General features: G+C 40.2%; 1 protein-coding gene across 1 annotated transcript in view; it reads right to left on the minus strand.

Annotated features, from left to right (window-relative positions):
- Positions 1-1,509: 1,509 nt before the first annotated feature.
- spata17 (spermatogenesis associated 17) overlaps positions 1,510-17,780 on the minus strand; it is a 30,481-nt gene continuing 14,210 nt past the window's right edge. Inside the window, exons 6-7 of the mRNA XM_061735064.1 lie at positions 14,135-14,258; positions 1,510-1,764 (exon numbers count right to left, since the gene is read on the minus strand). Of these exons, the coding sequence (XP_061591048.1) occupies positions 1,510-1,764; positions 14,135-14,258 (379 nt within the window). The remainder of the gene's footprint in view (positions 1,765-14,134; positions 14,259-17,780) is intronic.

The following is a 17,780-nucleotide window of genomic DNA, read 5'->3' on the forward strand; positions in this document are numbered from 1 at the left end:
AAAAAAAAAACAACAAAGGTTATATCAAGACAAACTGAAATCTTAATTTTATTAATATCAATGCTGTAATTTCAAACACTAAGCCAATTTTTAGGAGTTATATATAAACTTTGCACACTGCAGATTAACTTAAATTTTGCTTTGTTTCAGGTGACCTTCAGTTGTTGTTTTGTTTAAAAAAAAGAAGGAGGGAGCATGAGGGGGAGCGATAGAGGAAGGGACAGGAATCCTGTCCTTGCTCCTATCGCCACAGGATCAGTGGCCTGGCCTGACCACTTCCACAGCCAGCACCTCAACCTTATCCATCACTACTAGATAGTAATCACCGGGGTTGGAGGGGCTGTGAGGTGAGTGAAAGAAAGAAAGAAAGAAAGAAAGAAAGAAAGAAAGAAAGAAAGAAAGAAAGAAAGAAAGAAAGAAAGAAAGAAAGAAAGAAAGAAAGAAAGAAAGAAAGAAAGAAAGAAAGAAAGACCCTGCACTTATGAATCAAAAATACAACAAACAAATAAAAAAAGACAAAAAAGCGTATGTTTATGGACATGTAGAGTATCCCCCGAGCACAAGTGACTTTCCTGATACTACTAATGGCCTAAATCATGCTAAAACCAGCTGCAGTGTGTGTATATAAGTGTGTTCAGTGCAGCTAATAAAATGAGATAAATCCATGCCTCATTTCTGCTCACTTATGTTTTACATTACTAGAAACTAATAATATGCAAAGCACTTTGCCATAAAGAGCTACAGAGCGTAAATAACACAAATGGTGAAATGACTCCATCAAATCTTCAACGTACACACACATTCACCCATAACCTGTACAAACTTGTAAACAGCCTCAACATCTAATCACAAAAAATGGCTGGATTTTGTCTGTCACACAAATTTTAGTATAAGCTGTTATACTAAGAATTTGTAAATGCCCAGTTTAGATAAAAAAGAAAGAAAAAGTTTAAAGTGTTTGGGTATTTCAGGACTAAACTTTATTTTTAATAATTTTGAGTGTTAACACAGTAGGGCAGAAAAAATAATGACAAACAAAAAATAACAGCGGTGTCCTTAGGCATAAAGGTAAAGAATACTGAAATGTAATAGAATGGCTGTGACTCTGTGTCAGCTAACCTGCGCTGTAGTGTAACAGAAATAAAGCGAAGCTGCTTCTAATCTATTTGGAGTAGGACAGGCCCAGTCCCTGATCTACCGCATTTGCAACACAGAGACAAAGGATTCAACAAAGTAGCAGGAAGACATTTTTACCACCTAAGTGAGGCCAGGGGTTGGCACTTACAGGAGTGTCCATGAAAAAAGACAAAACAAACAAGGGCCTTATTATGGTCAAATTAAATCATTGTGCAGTAGCCACTGAGAGAGATGTCGGCAGTGTATCTCGCCAGAGATGTCTTTGGTCTATAAGATTTCAATATTGTTGCTTTCATCAAGAATCCTCCTCCATGCAGCTGTAAAAGCTCTATTTAGTAAGACTGTTAAACATTCTGTTTTATCACCTGCTGGTCATTCATCATCACCTGCGTTTTTTTTGCTGGCAATGGGAGGCAGGACGGGTCTAGACTTATGAGTTGCAGCAAATTTGATCCTTTGGGATTTAATAGTCCCTGAGAGACTGGAAGTTGCTGGATCAGAAATGCCCAAGATAGAAGCCCCACTCCGCGAGGGTAGTTTGCTGGGGGCCTGGGACTTGACCTGCCTCAAAAGTAGTTCCATTTCATGAGGGGCCGACCTGAAAGGAGAGTTGAACACCCCTGGGCACTAAAGAAAGAAAATACAGAAAGAGAAAGATATGAGCATTAAAAGTGAGAGAACGATAGAGACGAAAACCGTTATAACCACTGCGTATGATTATATTCTATATATGTTTTAGAGTTAAAGGGGACCTATTATGAAAAACACGTTTTCTCTTGCTTTAACTTACCGTATATAAAGTGGTCTCCCCTCAGCCTGCCAACTCAGAGAAGGAGGAAAGCAACCAAATTCTGCAGTGTCTGTATGAATCTGGATGAGATTCGGATGAATCTTCCAGTGTGATGTGGCTTCTAGGAGCCATTCAGATTCTGCTCCCTTTCGTTACGTAACGAAAATGCGATTTACATAGGTTGGCATCACGCCCACGCCCACAACTAACTCCGCCGGCCGAAGCTTCCGCCATTTTTTCGTAGCGGTGTATCGCGTCATTCAGGCAGCCAATCAGCACAGTGCCTCATTATCATAGCCTCCCCGCCCACTCAGAATCCCGCATAGATAATGAGGTTAGAGAATGGGATGATAAAGACATGGCTTAGGGGCTGGATTTCTAATTTATTTAGCAAAAACAATCAAATGCTTGTTTTTAAGACATTCAAGGCCTGTTTAAAATACAGTAGGTATTAGATGCCATAATAAGTCCCCTTTAAGACTTTATTTACCCTGGAAAATAAAACTATAACACATCTATGGCATGGTGAAACAATGTGCAACACCAAACAAGGAAGGTTCAGATGCACATAACCAAACAAATGTGGCCCACATCTGGTGTAACTAAACAAGCGAAGTCCAAATGCAGGTGCCCAAGCCCAAGGGATACACACACTCAGTTATATGTTCTCAGTCTTTAGAGAAACTCAAAGAAGCTTGAAATCTTTAATGAGTGCAAGGGAAAATATATTTTCCAGGAATACTGTATATGCTATATGGAAAGAGGTTACATGCCAACATGTCTATCAATTGAAAGTGTCCCACAGAACTGTGATAACTGGCATGCTGTCATTCCCTTTACAGTTAAAAACCACGGAAACATAACTATAGATGATGCTCAAAGTCAAAAGTGAGTGAGACTGCAACTGGGTGTTCCTGAAAGCAAAATAAATGAATAAATAAAAGCAGTTACACAATTTGAAAACCAAATCTCCACCGAGCGAACAAATATAAATGAGTATTTGGGTTCAGCCCTCATAATTTATTTCATTGATTAATAATGTATTATTGAATTGAACTGAACTGAATTGAATTGCAGTGAAATGAAGTGAGACTTTAAGGCCGCGTTCAGACTGCAGGCAAATCTGATTCATATCTGATTCCTTCTCATATCCGATTTTGAGGGCTGACTGTCCACACTGTTTTTAGCAAGTGTCCATATCGGACCTTGCTCTGTTCAGACAGCGCCACATCATTGACTGATCTGACGGGTTGCCATAGCAACGACGTCGGAGCGGAGGCGTCACCCAGCGCGTGTATTGTGTGAAGTCATGTATTTTTTTTATATAAAAAAATCCCAAAATATCTGTACCGTTTCTGATTGGGTCGGCACTGCGCATCATTTTTAGACATAACAATGAACGCATACCGCAAAAGTTGTGTCTCGGTGGAGGGACCCGGCGTACCAGCAAAATGAGAAACAGAGAAGAGAAGTGTTCAGAACAAAACCATCAGCAAACTAACAAACCAACCAACAAAGCTCAGAGTTAACAAATCAAACCAGCAATGAATAACTGGCAGCCCCGCTCCATAACCTCTCCTCCTAGGAGGAGAGGGGCTGACGGACTGCAGGTTCAGGCTCACAGCGCGACTGAAGGCTGATTTATGGTTCCGCGTTACACCAACGCAGAGCTACGGCGTAGGGGACGCGGCGACCCGCACCGTACGTGGAAATGTGGTCTTTTTTTCTGCTATTAAAACATGTTGTAATGTGAATTTGCAACACTTAAACTACAAATAATAGTTTTTTGACGTGACATCAGAGATTGTACATGCTCTCTGTGAAAGGATGAGTAGCTCCACAACTGGAAATGGGCGGGTGGTTTGGAGCGTCTGGGACAGTCATATCCGATCTGAGTGTTTGGAGTGTTCAGACTGAGACGCATCTGCCCAAATGAGATATGGATCGGATATGAAACTACCTCCCGGAGGTGGTTTCGATCTGGTTTGCAAAAATCGGATATCATGCGGTTTGGGACTGTTCAGACTTCAAAAGAGTCATCCAGTTTCAATCTGGGTGGGCTAAAAATCGGATATTTGCCTGCAGTCTGAACGCGGCCTAATGGTCGTGACTCTAAACTGCAAGTCCTGGCAGGGGAGAGAACAGCCAGACAGCACAGAAGTATGCAGGATGACGGTCCACAGCAAATCTTGTAGGGGAGACAGTTAAGAAGGTGCTTAGTCTGCCATTTGGAAAGAAAAAGGGAAATAAGTAGACTTGGTGGTGGAAAGAGGACAATCAAGTGAGTATAGGTTGGTAAAAGTTAGCAAACAGCAAAAGAGAAAAGAAAGTAGGCGGGAGTACAGAGGGATGTGACACGAGACAAAGAGGTATGTGGCAAAGAATAAACAGGAGGAGTGTGAGAGCAACACCGAAAGAGTACTTTGGAGAACTGATAATAGAAGAAACCAAGACAGAGACGAAAGGGTAGATGATGCATCTGTGGACCAAGAGGTGAACATGACATTGAAGTGAAGGCAGCTTTGGAGATCTCATAGTTTGGGGTTTACTTAGTTTCGGTTTTATCTTTGAGGTCTGTCCATAGTGTCTTGCACCTGTGTCTGACCAACCCCTGAGTTTGCCTGCATATATTATCTTGTATGTCCCCCTTTGCACTGCTGGTCCATACTGTGTTCTGCCCTAGATTTTCCTGGTCGTTGTCTCGCCCTGGTTTCTGTTCTTTCAGTTAATTTTCTTGTTGCTTTATCTTCAATGATTTGTTTATCTATATTTTTTACTGTATTTCCTCTGCAGAATTTTGGGCTTATCAAACTGTTGATCTGCAGATGCCTGCCTCCAGTCTCCTGCACTTCCTGATTAGATTCTATTAGATTAGATTAGATTAGATTAAGTTTTATTGTCATTACACATGTACAGGTAGAACGAAATGCAGTTTGGCATCTAACAAGAAGTGGAATAGGTAGTAGTGCAAATTTACAGTATATACAAAGTATATATATATGCAATAAGAAGTAGTAGTAAGTGGTATAAATTTACAGTATGTAAAGAGTATTTAAATATGTGAGAAAATACAGATATGTATGATGTAGATTATAATATGATTATGATATACTGAAGGAATTGCTATGAATATATTATAGATATATTTTACAGGTTGTATTGAAGAGATTACGATGCAGTAGACCATTGAAAATAAATAGATATATGGATATAGATTATATAGACAGGATGTACACATATGAAGAGATATTAACATACTTACACGATTGAAATACTAACAACATACAGATACAGTAAGTGAGTAGAGAAATGCGTACCGGTAATCTACTTAGAGGGTGGGGACATGTTTTTAGTGATATATTGGGGCAAGGGGTCAGCTGGGGGCAGAGTTCAGTAGGGAAACAGCTTTGGGGAAAAAGCTGTTCCTCAGTCTGGTGGTCCTTGTCCGGGGGCTCCTGAAGCGCCTGCCGGAGGGCAAAGGGGCAGACAGTTCGTGAGCAGGGTTGGAGTCCTTGAGGAGGCTGCAAGCTCGGCATGAGCAGCGTTTGCTCTGAATTTCCTCAATGGCTGGAAGGGAAGTCCCTGTGATGTGTTGAGCAGTATTCACCACCCACTGCACCCTCTTGTGATCAGCATCAGAGCGGTTTCTATACCACACTGTGACACAGCTGGTCAGGATGCTCTCTATCGCACAGCGGTAAAAGCTCACCAGAATGGCTGAAGACAGATGGTGTTTCATCAGAGTTATCAGAAAAAAAGGGTGTTGATGAGTCTTCTTGACCGGGCTGGAGGTGTTGGTGGAGCAGGAGAGGTCTCCGGAGATGTGGGTCCCTAGGAACTTGCACCTGGAGACATGCTCAAGAGCCATCCGTTTCATGTGGATGGAGTCATGCTTGCTTCTTCTCTCCCTCCTGAAGTCCACAATTTTGGTTTTGCTGGTTTAAGGAGCAGGTTGTTCTCATTGCACCAAATGGTCAGATGCTGTACCTCCTTCCTGTTGGCTGTCTAATCATCGTTGATGATAAGGCCAATAACCATTGTGTCGTCTGCAAAAATGATTATATAATTAGATCAGTCTACAGGCGTGCAGTTGTGGGTGAAGAGGGAGTACAGGAATGGGGCCAGCACACAGCCCTGCAGTACTCCTGTACTGAGTGTTATGGTGGTGGAGCAGGTGTGTCTTGATGGAAGATTGACTGATAGTGCAAAGAGAGATGACATCTCCTCAATTTTAGTTTCACTGCATTGATTGGTAGTTCAGTTTAGATCTATATACAACATTTTCCTTATGACATATAGGGCCCGATTTACTAAAGGTTTGCGTGTGTAAAAATGTGTGCAAACTTGACAGCACCCGCAAACCAAAGTGCCAGCTGATCTACTAACAGCGTGCAAAGAGGACTGCGTCTCTCAAATGCGCAAAATAGCACACGCAATCCATTTAGTACTTTTGCCCTGATGAATAATCAATATGGGGCGTACCCACCAGAAATCGCTAAATACTGGGAGGGAAAGATGCAAATTGGTCCATTTACCACGCGCAATGAGATTTACCAAGCCTGAAAGTTTTTGCGTGGATTGTGATTGCGTCTGTATTTAATACGTTCGAAAGGAAGGTGCTAATCTCCACATGCAAAAGGAGAAATATTTTATTTGAATGTTAAATCGAGTATTATTCAGCAAAAGGTTGCCACAGGAGGCACATTCATTTTTTTATTTGTGATAATAAATAAATCACGTGTTTTCATGGAGAAAAAAGTGTTTCTCATTGTGCGCCTGTTCTGCAGTCATACCCCGGTGTTGTGCCGTATTCAGCACCCCTGCTGTGAAAAGCACCCCCTCGTCTGACAAAAATGATATTCTCATTCCGTGTTCTGTTCATGTTCTGTTGTCCATGTTCTGTTTAGCGTCCAGTTTTGTGTTAATGATTCATGTTTAAATGCGCTCATGGATTCGGGTAAAAAAAAAAAAATCGGGTAAATGGTTATTGATGTCATTAATTAATAGCCTGCTTACTGTGTTGTCTTCCATAATATTTGTAAATATATATAATATAAACTCCTAAGTATGTGTTTGTGTGAGTGTGTATATATAAATATATTGAAGTGTCAGTGTGTTGTTTTTTTTCTTGGTCTACTTATCATTGAATATACGAGGGGGTGCTTTTCACGGCAGGGGTGCTGAATACGGCACAACAATTTGCCTCTTCCACTAATATCTCTATAACTCCAACTCGTCAAATTTCATTTTGCGCTTGCGACTATATCCTGCTTTCCATCCACTCTCCATGGCGCAAAGTTTGCGCCGCAAACCGTAAGACACGCAACACCTCATTTAAATACTGAGGTTTGCACCTGTTATCAATTGCGCACGCAATCTTAGACCCCGTCCACACGTAGCCGGATATCTGCGGATATCTGCTAAACCGGAGATATTTTCCTCCGTTTTGACCTGTCATCCACACGAAAACGCAAATAAACGAAGGTTTAAAAAAACTCCGGGCAAAGTGAAGATTTTTGAAAACTCCGTTTATGTAGATGCGTGTGGACACATATAACCGGAGATTTGCGTTTTCGAACGTCACATTATGCGCCAAAACAACAACAAATCTGCTCTGACGTGCGACTTTTGTTTACTATAGAAATACAGATGATCCAGCATCTGTTCTCCAAGCCATTTATTAAATAAATGGTCTCTGCTCTTGACCGGCCGCTTACTGCGTTACACCGACACAGAGGGCTCCGCGGAGCCGCGGAGGCTGAACCTCCGCGGAGCCCCGCCGAGCCCCGCCGAGCCCCCCGGAGCCCCGGAGCGGCGGAGCGGCGGAGCCCGCGGAGCTTCCCCGGGAGCCGCAGATGATCTACAGGTTAGAATGCTTATGAATGTGTTCGAAAACGCAGATCTTCGGTTACGTGTGGATGCAAATTTTTTTATAAACGGAGGGGGGAAATATTCGTTTTTAAAAATACCCGGCTACGTGTGGACGGGGTCTTAGTTGATCACCCGCAAAACACACAACAACAGCACGCGCAAACTTTTTCAGTGCACACGCAATGTAGTACTCTTTATTTAGGATCTTAGTAAATCGGGCCCATAATGTACTAAATGACCTTGCCCTATCTTATCTTAAAGGGGACCTATTATGGCATCTAATACCTATTTTAAACAGCAGATCTGTTGTGTGGAATCCCCCAAGGTTCTGTTTTGGGTCCTGTATTATTTTTGTTGTATTTGATCCCCTTGGGAAAAATCATCCAGAGATTTCCTGATGTCTCTTACCACATGTTTGCTGATTATATTCAGCTTTACTGCTCTTTTAAGCCTAATGAGCTCCACAGGCTAAATTCCTTAGTTCATTGCTTGGTGGAGAGAAACAATGGCTAAGTGTGAACACCTTGCAGCTAAATGTGGACAAAACAGAAACCCTGGTTATTGCCCCTGATGACTCCATTCCTGGGATTAACCAGTATTTGGGTGACTTGGGCCAGTTTGTTAAACCGAGCCTAAGAAACCTGGGTGTTGTGTTTGACAAAGACATGTCATTAGTCCAACACTGCAAACAGCTGAAATGGAATTGCTTTTTTCATTTGAGGAGACCGATCCTTCCAGGCCGTTGCTCCCAGGCTTTGGAACGATCTTCCGCTCTCTCTGCGTTCGATGGAGTCTGTTGACTCCTTCAAAAGGCAACTTAAGACCTATTTATTTGTGCAGGCTTTTGCCTAATTGTCTTGGGGCTGTTATGATTGTCAATCTGTTGTCTTGGCCTTTTAAACTTAAATTTGTATGTAGCTTTTAACTGTGTTTTGTTTTTGTTGTAACTGAAGCACGCTGTGACCATGGTCTGTGAAGGGCGCTGTACAAATAAAACTTACTTACTTACTTACTTACTTATTTACTTACTTAAACAGGACTTGAATGTCTTAAAAACAAGCTTTTGATTGTTTTTGCTAAATAAATTAGAAATTCAGCCTCTGAGCCACGTCTTTATCATCTCATTCTCTAACCTAATTATTTATGCGGGATTCTGAGTGGGCGGGGAGGCTATGATAATGAGGCTCTGTGCTGATTGGCTGTCTGAATGACGCGATACACCGCTACGAAAAAATGGCGGAAGCTCCGGCCGGCGGATTTAGTTGTGGGCGTGGTTTCACGCATCGGATGCCAACCTATGTAAATCGCATTTTCGTTACGTAACGAAAGGGAGCAGAATCTGAACGGCTCGTAGAAGCCACATCAGACTGGACGGCTCATCCGGGCGTCCAGTCTGCAGAATTTGGTTGCTTTCTTCCTTCTCTGAGTTGGCAGGCTGAGGGGAGACCACTTTATATATGTTAAAGCAAGAAAAAACTTGTTTTTCATAGCAGGTCCTCTTTAAAGACCTAATTGTTCCATATCAACCTACCAGAGCACTTAGGTCTTGGTCTGTTGGTGTACTCTAAGTTCCCATTTTGTCCAAGTCTAGAATGGGAGCCAGAGCTTTTATTTTTAAAGCTCCTTCCCTATGGAACCAGCTACCAGTCTGGATACGAAATGCTAACTCTGTCATGACTTTTAAATCTAATCTCAAGACCTTCCTTCTGAAAGAGTCTCTGGCTGATTTTATATACTCTTTTTTATTTTTACTAATAGTTTTAGTATACAATTATACTTCACTATAATATGTGCACGTATTTTATCATTGTTTTAACTTGCATTTACTTTTATCTGTCATATACATAACATTTAAAGGAGCCGTCTGTAAGAAATGGCCAAAACTGGTACTGCAGTCACTTTCAAAATATTGTTGAGCGGCGTGTACCCTCCCCCTCCTCCCCCGACCAGAGGTTGCCAGGTAGGCTGCAGAATGCAGCAGGAACGTAGGCTGCCATGGCTGCGATAATTAGAGCCGAGCTGGCAACCCGGATGCCGAAACAATACTGACTTGGTGATTGGGAGATAGGTGGAGGGTGGAGCTTCAGAAACAATACTGACTTGGTGATTGGGAGATAGGTGGAGGGTGGAGCTTCAGAAACAATACTGACTTGGTGATTGGGAGATAGGTGGAGGGTGGAGCTTCAGAAACAATACTGACTTGGTGATTGGGAGATAGGTGGAGGGTGGAGCTTCAGAAACAATACTGACTTGGTGATTGGGAGATAGGTGGAGGGTGGAGCTTCAGGCCAAAACAAAAAATGACAACATAAACATCAGTTGAGGGCTGCAACTCCTCTTTTTAAACTGGAATATCCTGGCTTGAGTGCTGTTGTCAGTGACATAAGTATTTGAAATGAACATGATTTTTAAATGTCTGTTGACATATCGGGGTCATTTTATGATTCGTTTTATTATTGCTCTTACATACAGCTCCTTTAATTAAAATGATTTGATGGAGAAGTACAGTGAAGGTCAGAAGGAGTACTGCATTTCTATAGATGTAGAGAATGAGTATGACATGGTGCAAAGGGAAAAAAGTGTGATATTGTATGAAAACGTCAGTGGTGGTAAATAAGTATGTTAGAGTGGTACAGCACATGCATGACAGCAGCACGACAGTGGTGAAGTGTGTAGTAGCCAAAACAAATGGGTTTCAGGTGAAAGTGCGACTGCATCAAGGATTGGCTCTAAGCCCTTTTTGTTGGTCATGATGATGATAGTTTGACGGATGATGTCAGGCAGGAGTCTCCATGGATTGATGTTTGCAGATGATATTGTGATCTGTAACGAGACCGGGGAGCAGGTGGAAGAAAACCTGTGTACTAGAGAGACGAAGAATAAAGGTCAGTCACAGCAAGACAGAAAACATGTGTGTAAAAGAATAGTGAGGTTGCATGGAGTAGAGGTGAAGACATTGCAGAAGGAGTTTAAATACTTAGCTCAGTTGGCTCAGTTGTTAGGAGCAAAGCAGAGTGTGGAACATAGATGAAGAAGAAAGTTCAGGCAGGGTGGAGTGGGTGGATAAAAGTTATCTGTTATAGAAGGAGTACTGTAGCTGCAATTAAAGGAAAAGATTTACAAGAGGGCAGTGACGCCAGCCTTTACAGCCTCTATATGGCCCCATACGGCTTGGAGACAGCAACACTGACCAAGAGGCAGGAAGAAAAGCTGCAGGTAGCACTGAAGATGTTGACACTTTGTATGGAACTGACAAAAATGAATGAGATTAAAAATAACTGCAGCACAAGAACAGCCAGTAAAGTAAAAGAAGCTAGATTGAGATGGTTTGGGCACATAAAGAGAAGGGATAGTGAAAACAGCAGAAGAATGCTTGAAATGCAGGATATGGAGTTGGTTGGTGTGACAGGGTAGATGTAAAAGACATCTTACACTGACATAAGATACATTTTAACGGGTGATCCACTGTGGCAACCCCAAAACACAAAAACACAAAACACAAAAAAAACAAAAAAAGATTACATTTTTCCATGTCCTCTAAACTTTTTCTATCCAATGATAATTTATTGATCTGTATTCTTTTAAGTTTGTTGTTTGAGAACATCCTTCCTTGTTGAATTATTGTACCATTGACGTAATTTTATTTTTGCTTTGGCAGAATATTGCATGACAACTAACAGCTTCATCTGTTTAAAATTTCCATTTAAAACCCAAATTAGATAATTGAATTGAACTTTCCACAGGAGCTAGACAGGCATAAGGATTTGTACATTAGGTTCCTTATGCATTTTTTTGTCTTTCTCTATCACATCTGTTGAAGTAAAGACATCTGAAAACATGTTTGTATGACTATTCTGTAGAAGGGGCAAAAATACATTTGAGAAACAGTTTTTTTCTGAATATTTTCCAATTTCCAATCAGACTTTACCATGCCACTGTAGCCTAGAAATCTAGACATACCACTAGCATATCTAAATCTGCTTTGCAGGTATGTCTAGTCTCGGAGGGCCAATCAAATCAGTCCATTCTTGTAGAAAGAGTCTCTGGGAGGGCTCAACACAATTATGACCAGCATTGACATTATCTGAATGTAAAAAGTGTAGATGGCTGTAGCTGAGGATTAGTTACCATTTGAATCGGTTTTATCATTGACAGTTAAAGATTCTGATTCTATCTCCAAAAATTAAATAGAAGATGGCACTCAAATCATTCAGGTAGATGTGTTTGGCATTTTGCCGACAGGCTACAGCAAAAGTGTAATTTCCTCTTCTGCATAACACTTTCCCGTTGAGTGTCTTCCGTCCTTCTGAATGCATCACTTTGTCACCATGTCTTATGCTGTGTATGAGCGAAGAGTATTTAAGGAAGGTTTCTTGTGGGATCAGCATTGAACTGTCTGATACTCCAATTATGAGAAACACTCCACATAAGGGATGAGTTTATACAACTAAGTTAAATGTTAGCAACACACACAGACACACACGCACACGCACACATACACACACACACACACACACACACACACACACACACACACACACACACACACACACACACACACACACACACACACACACACACACACACACACACACACACACACACACACACACACACACACACACAAGCCCAAAAGTACCATGCCAGCTACGAAAAGAGCAATGATGTTGACCCTCGGAACACAGCTTCTCTGTCTCTGTCAGAGGAACTTGGGGCCTTTTGGTAAGCTGTGAGAATGTGTATGAGTGTGTGTATATGTGTTCGTGTATGCGTGTGTGTGGGCTGGGGTTCGAGAAGTGAGGAAGGATGAACTGCGTGAGAGAGCCATCTATTCACTACTGACAAGGTCAGAGCTACGAAGGGAAAAAGTCCCCTGCCATATGCAGAGAAAGAGAAAGGGAGATATATAGAGAGGAAAAAAGATAGACCTGAGGACAGAAAGAGTAGAAAAACTTTCCTTCTTGCTTTGTTATTCCTCTTGTATATATTTTATGAATTATAACAAATGCACATATGGGTGTACAGTCAACTGAAAGCTTCTTTATTGCATTCCAGGATTCTATACCTCCACAACTACATATTTAAATGAGCATGTGATAATGTGTCTCACTCAATCCCAGGATTGTTGCAGGACATAGGCACGACTTCAGAAGATGACAATGCTGGTTGCTTAGGCATGGGGGGGAGAGAAAAAGCAAGAGTGGTGGCGCTGAATCAACAGTGACCAGTGTGCTTTGTCTTCATTATGATCCCAGTGGGGAGTCATAGAGATGCTTAGATGCCACACACGCGCCTGCACCTGTGCCAGGGGAAGCGCTAAAATACTCCACTCAGCACATCAGAAGAGCCATGAGGACACATACTTACCCAGCACACACGCACACGCACACACACACACACACACACACACACACACACACACACACACACACACACACACGCAGACACACTCCCTGAACAAACCGGTCACTGGAGGAACTCCCTAGATGTGTGTGTCCATATGTGAAAGTGTTTATTCGCCAGAACAGAGATTTACTATTACCGTAATACCATGTCACCTCATAATTTTGCAATCAGTTGTACCACTCTTTTATCTACCATGAGTTCTTCTCAAACTGTAAAAATACCTCCTAAATAGAATTCAAATCAGAGGTTGACCGGTGTTAAATTGTTATGGACCTATAACAATAATAGTTTGGACAAGGACACACCTGGCAACCAAATAATTGGCCAATAACCCTTATCTTCCTGCAGAGCTTCCATCTTTGACTTTATTTCAAAGTGCTTGGCAGAGTATCAGGTATCTTTAGTCAAATTGATTAAAATGCAATGTTATAACCAAAGGTTTATGATTATCATAAAATGAATGAAGCAATCTTTTTTATCTTTTTTAAATATAAAATATTTCAAATACCTCAATAATATAAACATGGTTTGAAAATTTTGTAAGTGGGAAAAACATCTAAAGAGAAAAGTTGACATTGTTTTGCTTTATATTGAATTGGTGGATGAGAGCCCTACAGCCAAAGAGAAGTGAAAGTTAACAGTAACATGGCAGTCGTGCATATAAGTAAACACAAAGATGTAGGAGAATTAGATTACATTCATGGCTAGAAAAGGGCAAAGATAGATTACAGTAATCACTATAGTTCACTGAAGGTGTGTTTTCCAGTTTTTTCCATTTGTTTAAGCACCTGTTTAGAGAATACTTTATAATGAATTAAATAGCTAATAGATAAACATATATGAATATATTGGAATCACAGTTGAATATTGACTTTTGGTCAAATGTATAAAAAGACTCCTGTCTTCATATTTGTGCCCCTGCAGACCAACCTGTATTGTACTCAGAAGATAGTGTGACCGTTGCGCCTGGTAGACTTTTGCTCTCTGTTGTTTTGCCATCTCTAGAGATTCTATCTCTCTTTTCTGGAATTCCTCAAACTCATCAAGGTCCTTCCTACAGAAAACACAAAGCATAAACAAATGTTTTTGCAAACAATTGTTGTACTTGATATTGAGTGTTACAGTGGGTATGAATTACAGTCATATATGTGCAGATAATGGAAAAATTTAGTAGTAAAAAACTACTTGATTCATGATTTTACCCACACTGGTCTCCTTTTTATCTCCTTTTAAAGAGCACTGTTTACAGTAAAAAGATTTTGTGATTTTGAGTTCATGGCTCACGTTTCATGCTATGTGAGAAACATAACCTGCTCCAGAGCAGATAAGTTGTTTTTTTTGTTTGTTTTTTTATCATACCATGTTCATAACCCCTGGTAAAAAAGCGACCCAGGTTTGTATTACTTTAAACCCAGAGTTAAACCTAAAGTTAACTTTGCAAAGCCACTGATTTTACTTTGTATGATAGACACAGAGGTATCTTGAGTTAGTTTTCAAAGTTAGTTTTGTATACCATCTTGTACTTGTGTCAATCATCTTAGGCCTGGTAACAATATAATATATACTCTGTGTGTGTGTATATATATATATATATATATATATATATATATATATATATATATATATATATATATATATATATATATACACAACCCAATTCCAAAAAAGTTGGGACACTACAAATTGTGAATAAAAATAGAATGCAATTATGTGGAAGTTTCAAATTTCAATATTGTATTCAGAATACAACATAGATAACATATCAAATGTTCAAACTATAATTTTAAGGTTAAAATATGTTGTTTTTCAATTTCATGGCATCAACACATCTCAAAAAAGTTGGGACAGGTAGCAATAAGAGGCCGGGAAAGTTAAATGTACTTATAGGGAACAGCTGGAGGACCAATTTGCAACTCATTAGGTCAATTGGCAACATGATTGGGTATAAAAAAAAGCCTCTCAGAGTGGCAGTGTCTCTCCAAAGTCAAGATGGGCAGAGGATCACTAATTCCCCAAATGCTACGGCAAAAAATAGTGGAGCAATATCAGAAAGGAGTTTCGAAAGAGAAATTTCAAAGAGTTTGAAGTTACATTCATCTACAGTGCATAATATCATCCAAAGAATCAGAGAATCTGGAACAATCTCTGTGCGTAAGGGTCAATGCCGCAAAACAATATTGGATGCCTGTGATCTTCGGGCCCTTAGACGGCACTGCATCACATGCAGGTATGCTACTGTAGTGGAAATCACAGAAATCATAGAAAACATTTGGCGCATCATAAAGAGAAAGATGCAACAAAGGCGACCTAAGACAGTTGAGCAACTAGAAGCCTGTATTAGAAAAGAATGGGACAACATTCCTGTTTCTAAACTTGAGCAACTTGTCTCATCAGTCCCCAGGCGTTTGCAGACTGTTATAAAAAGAAGAGGGGATACCACACAGTGGTAAACATGGGCTTGTCCCAACCTTTTTGAGATGTGTTGATGCCATGCAATTGAAAAACAACATATTTTTCCCTTAAAATTATACATTTCCTCAGTTTGAACATTTGATATGTCATCTATGTTGTATTCTGAATAAAATATTGAAATTTGAAACTTCCACATACTTGCATTCTATTTTTATTCACAATTGGTACAGTGTCCCAACTTTTTTGGAATTGGGTTTGTATGTATGTGTGTGTATGTATATATATATATATATATGTATATATATACTGTATGTATATATATAAAGCATTCTTTTTTGCGACACATTGGTTCGGTTTTGGAGCCTCTTTTTCCCATGGAACTGTAAAATACTGAGCCGACTGTCAATCAAAATTACGATTTCAGGTTATGATTTGACATATTATAATATAACAATCATTTGTGTAAAGCAAGGAAATTGTCTGCTCCTGTATTGTTGCAATTTTTAAAAGGTATCTTTTTAAGATAAACAGAACACAAGAAAGAATTATGCCATCTATTGTGGTTAATTGCGAGTTTATTATGAAAAGCTTTGAATAATCTCAATAAAAAGTGTACATATATATACTGTATATATAAAACTTGTTATGTTATACATTATTTGGAGATTCAGCTGATTTGTGCACACTGCAAACCCTATGGATGTAAATCTGGGCATGTGTTTGCATCTATCAACAGAGTATGATCATTCCATAAGTGTCCTTTATTGAACAACAAAACTGCCTAATCACACCGGGGCAGGCATGGAAAAACAAAGGAGCTGTTTCAGAAAAACAAGGAAATGAGACTGCATGGAAGAGGGGGGAAGCAAAGTGAAAGACTGAGAGGCTATAAGCGGGAGGTTGATGGATATATTTCATCACCGCAGCCAGGACAGGTCTGCCTGTGACATCTGTTTAGCAAAGCTGGTTAAATGGGATGCATTAAAACCCTATACAAAGCTATTTCTTTCCATAGTGACACAGTCTTTTCCCTAGAAAGAGGCAATAACTTCAAAGGAGAATTGGAAACAATTACTAAAACACACATGCCATGATAATTTGAAAAGACACTCATAAAGCAAAGAGTAAAATCAATCTATTTCCGAAAGCGCAATACTAATGAGACTTTAGCTATAGCTCATCAACAATCTTATCCTTTTTCTTTACCTATTCCCTATGTGTTTTCTCTAATTCTTTCCTACTCTTTCGTTCCCTATTCAACTTCTGTTTTCAATTACACGTCTCCACACAGGAATCAGGATATTCAAAGTGTGTCTGTAATGTGAGGTTAACACATTCTGCAGGAACTGACATTTAAAAAGGAATCACAAAACATTCCCATTGCCTTTGCGTTCTCATTCCTTCCCGAGTACCAGATTAAATTACAAAATAAATGAAAAATGCAGACCTGTGTGTGTGTGTGTGTGTTTAGTGAGAAAAGGATTACATATAAATGTGCATGTTTATGTAATATTAAACATAGCTATTTAATACACTGAAGAGGTGTGTGTGTGAGAGTGTAAATATTGAGGTTGCTTGGCCTCTATTTGTCTACCTACCTAACAGGAATATTACTTATTAATGTAAAATACAAAGCTGTGGTTTATTGTGTTGCACGACTCATAAACTGGTGCATATGTGTATATCTAAGGATCTCTGTTCACATCCGTAACTTGCAATGTTTTCAGAGACATAACCTCTTTTCATATGTCTGTATGTGTTTGAGCTGAGAGTTTAATTCAGACTAGTGTATCTGTGTGTGTGTGTGTGTGTGTGTGTGTGTGTGTGTGTGTGTGTGTGTGTGTGTGTGTGTGTGTGTGTGTGTGTGTGTTGTGTAAGTCGAAGTGAATGGGTGACCTTTGCTTCCCTGCCCCCAGTCCCAGTGTTATTAATTGCTGTGTAGTGGACAAAAGCCAAACAGATTTGTAACGGCTGAAGGCACCTCGATCTGTGTCGACCCAACCAGTCGCCACAACATACAACCCTCATTAGCCCTGTTCGGCAAGAAGCTCATGCCCTCTGTGCATGTGTGTGTGTTTGAATGTGCGTGTGTTTTTGAAAGAGTGAAACAAGAAAGAGAGGGAAAAAAACACACACACTGGATTTAATCCTGTCTTGCAACATC

This window comes from Cololabis saira, chromosome 2 (genome assembly GCF_033807715.1).
Source record: "Cololabis saira isolate AMF1-May2022 chromosome 2, fColSai1.1, whole genome shotgun sequence".
Taxonomy (NCBI): domain Eukaryota; kingdom Metazoa; phylum Chordata; class Actinopteri; order Beloniformes; family Belonidae; genus Cololabis; species Cololabis saira.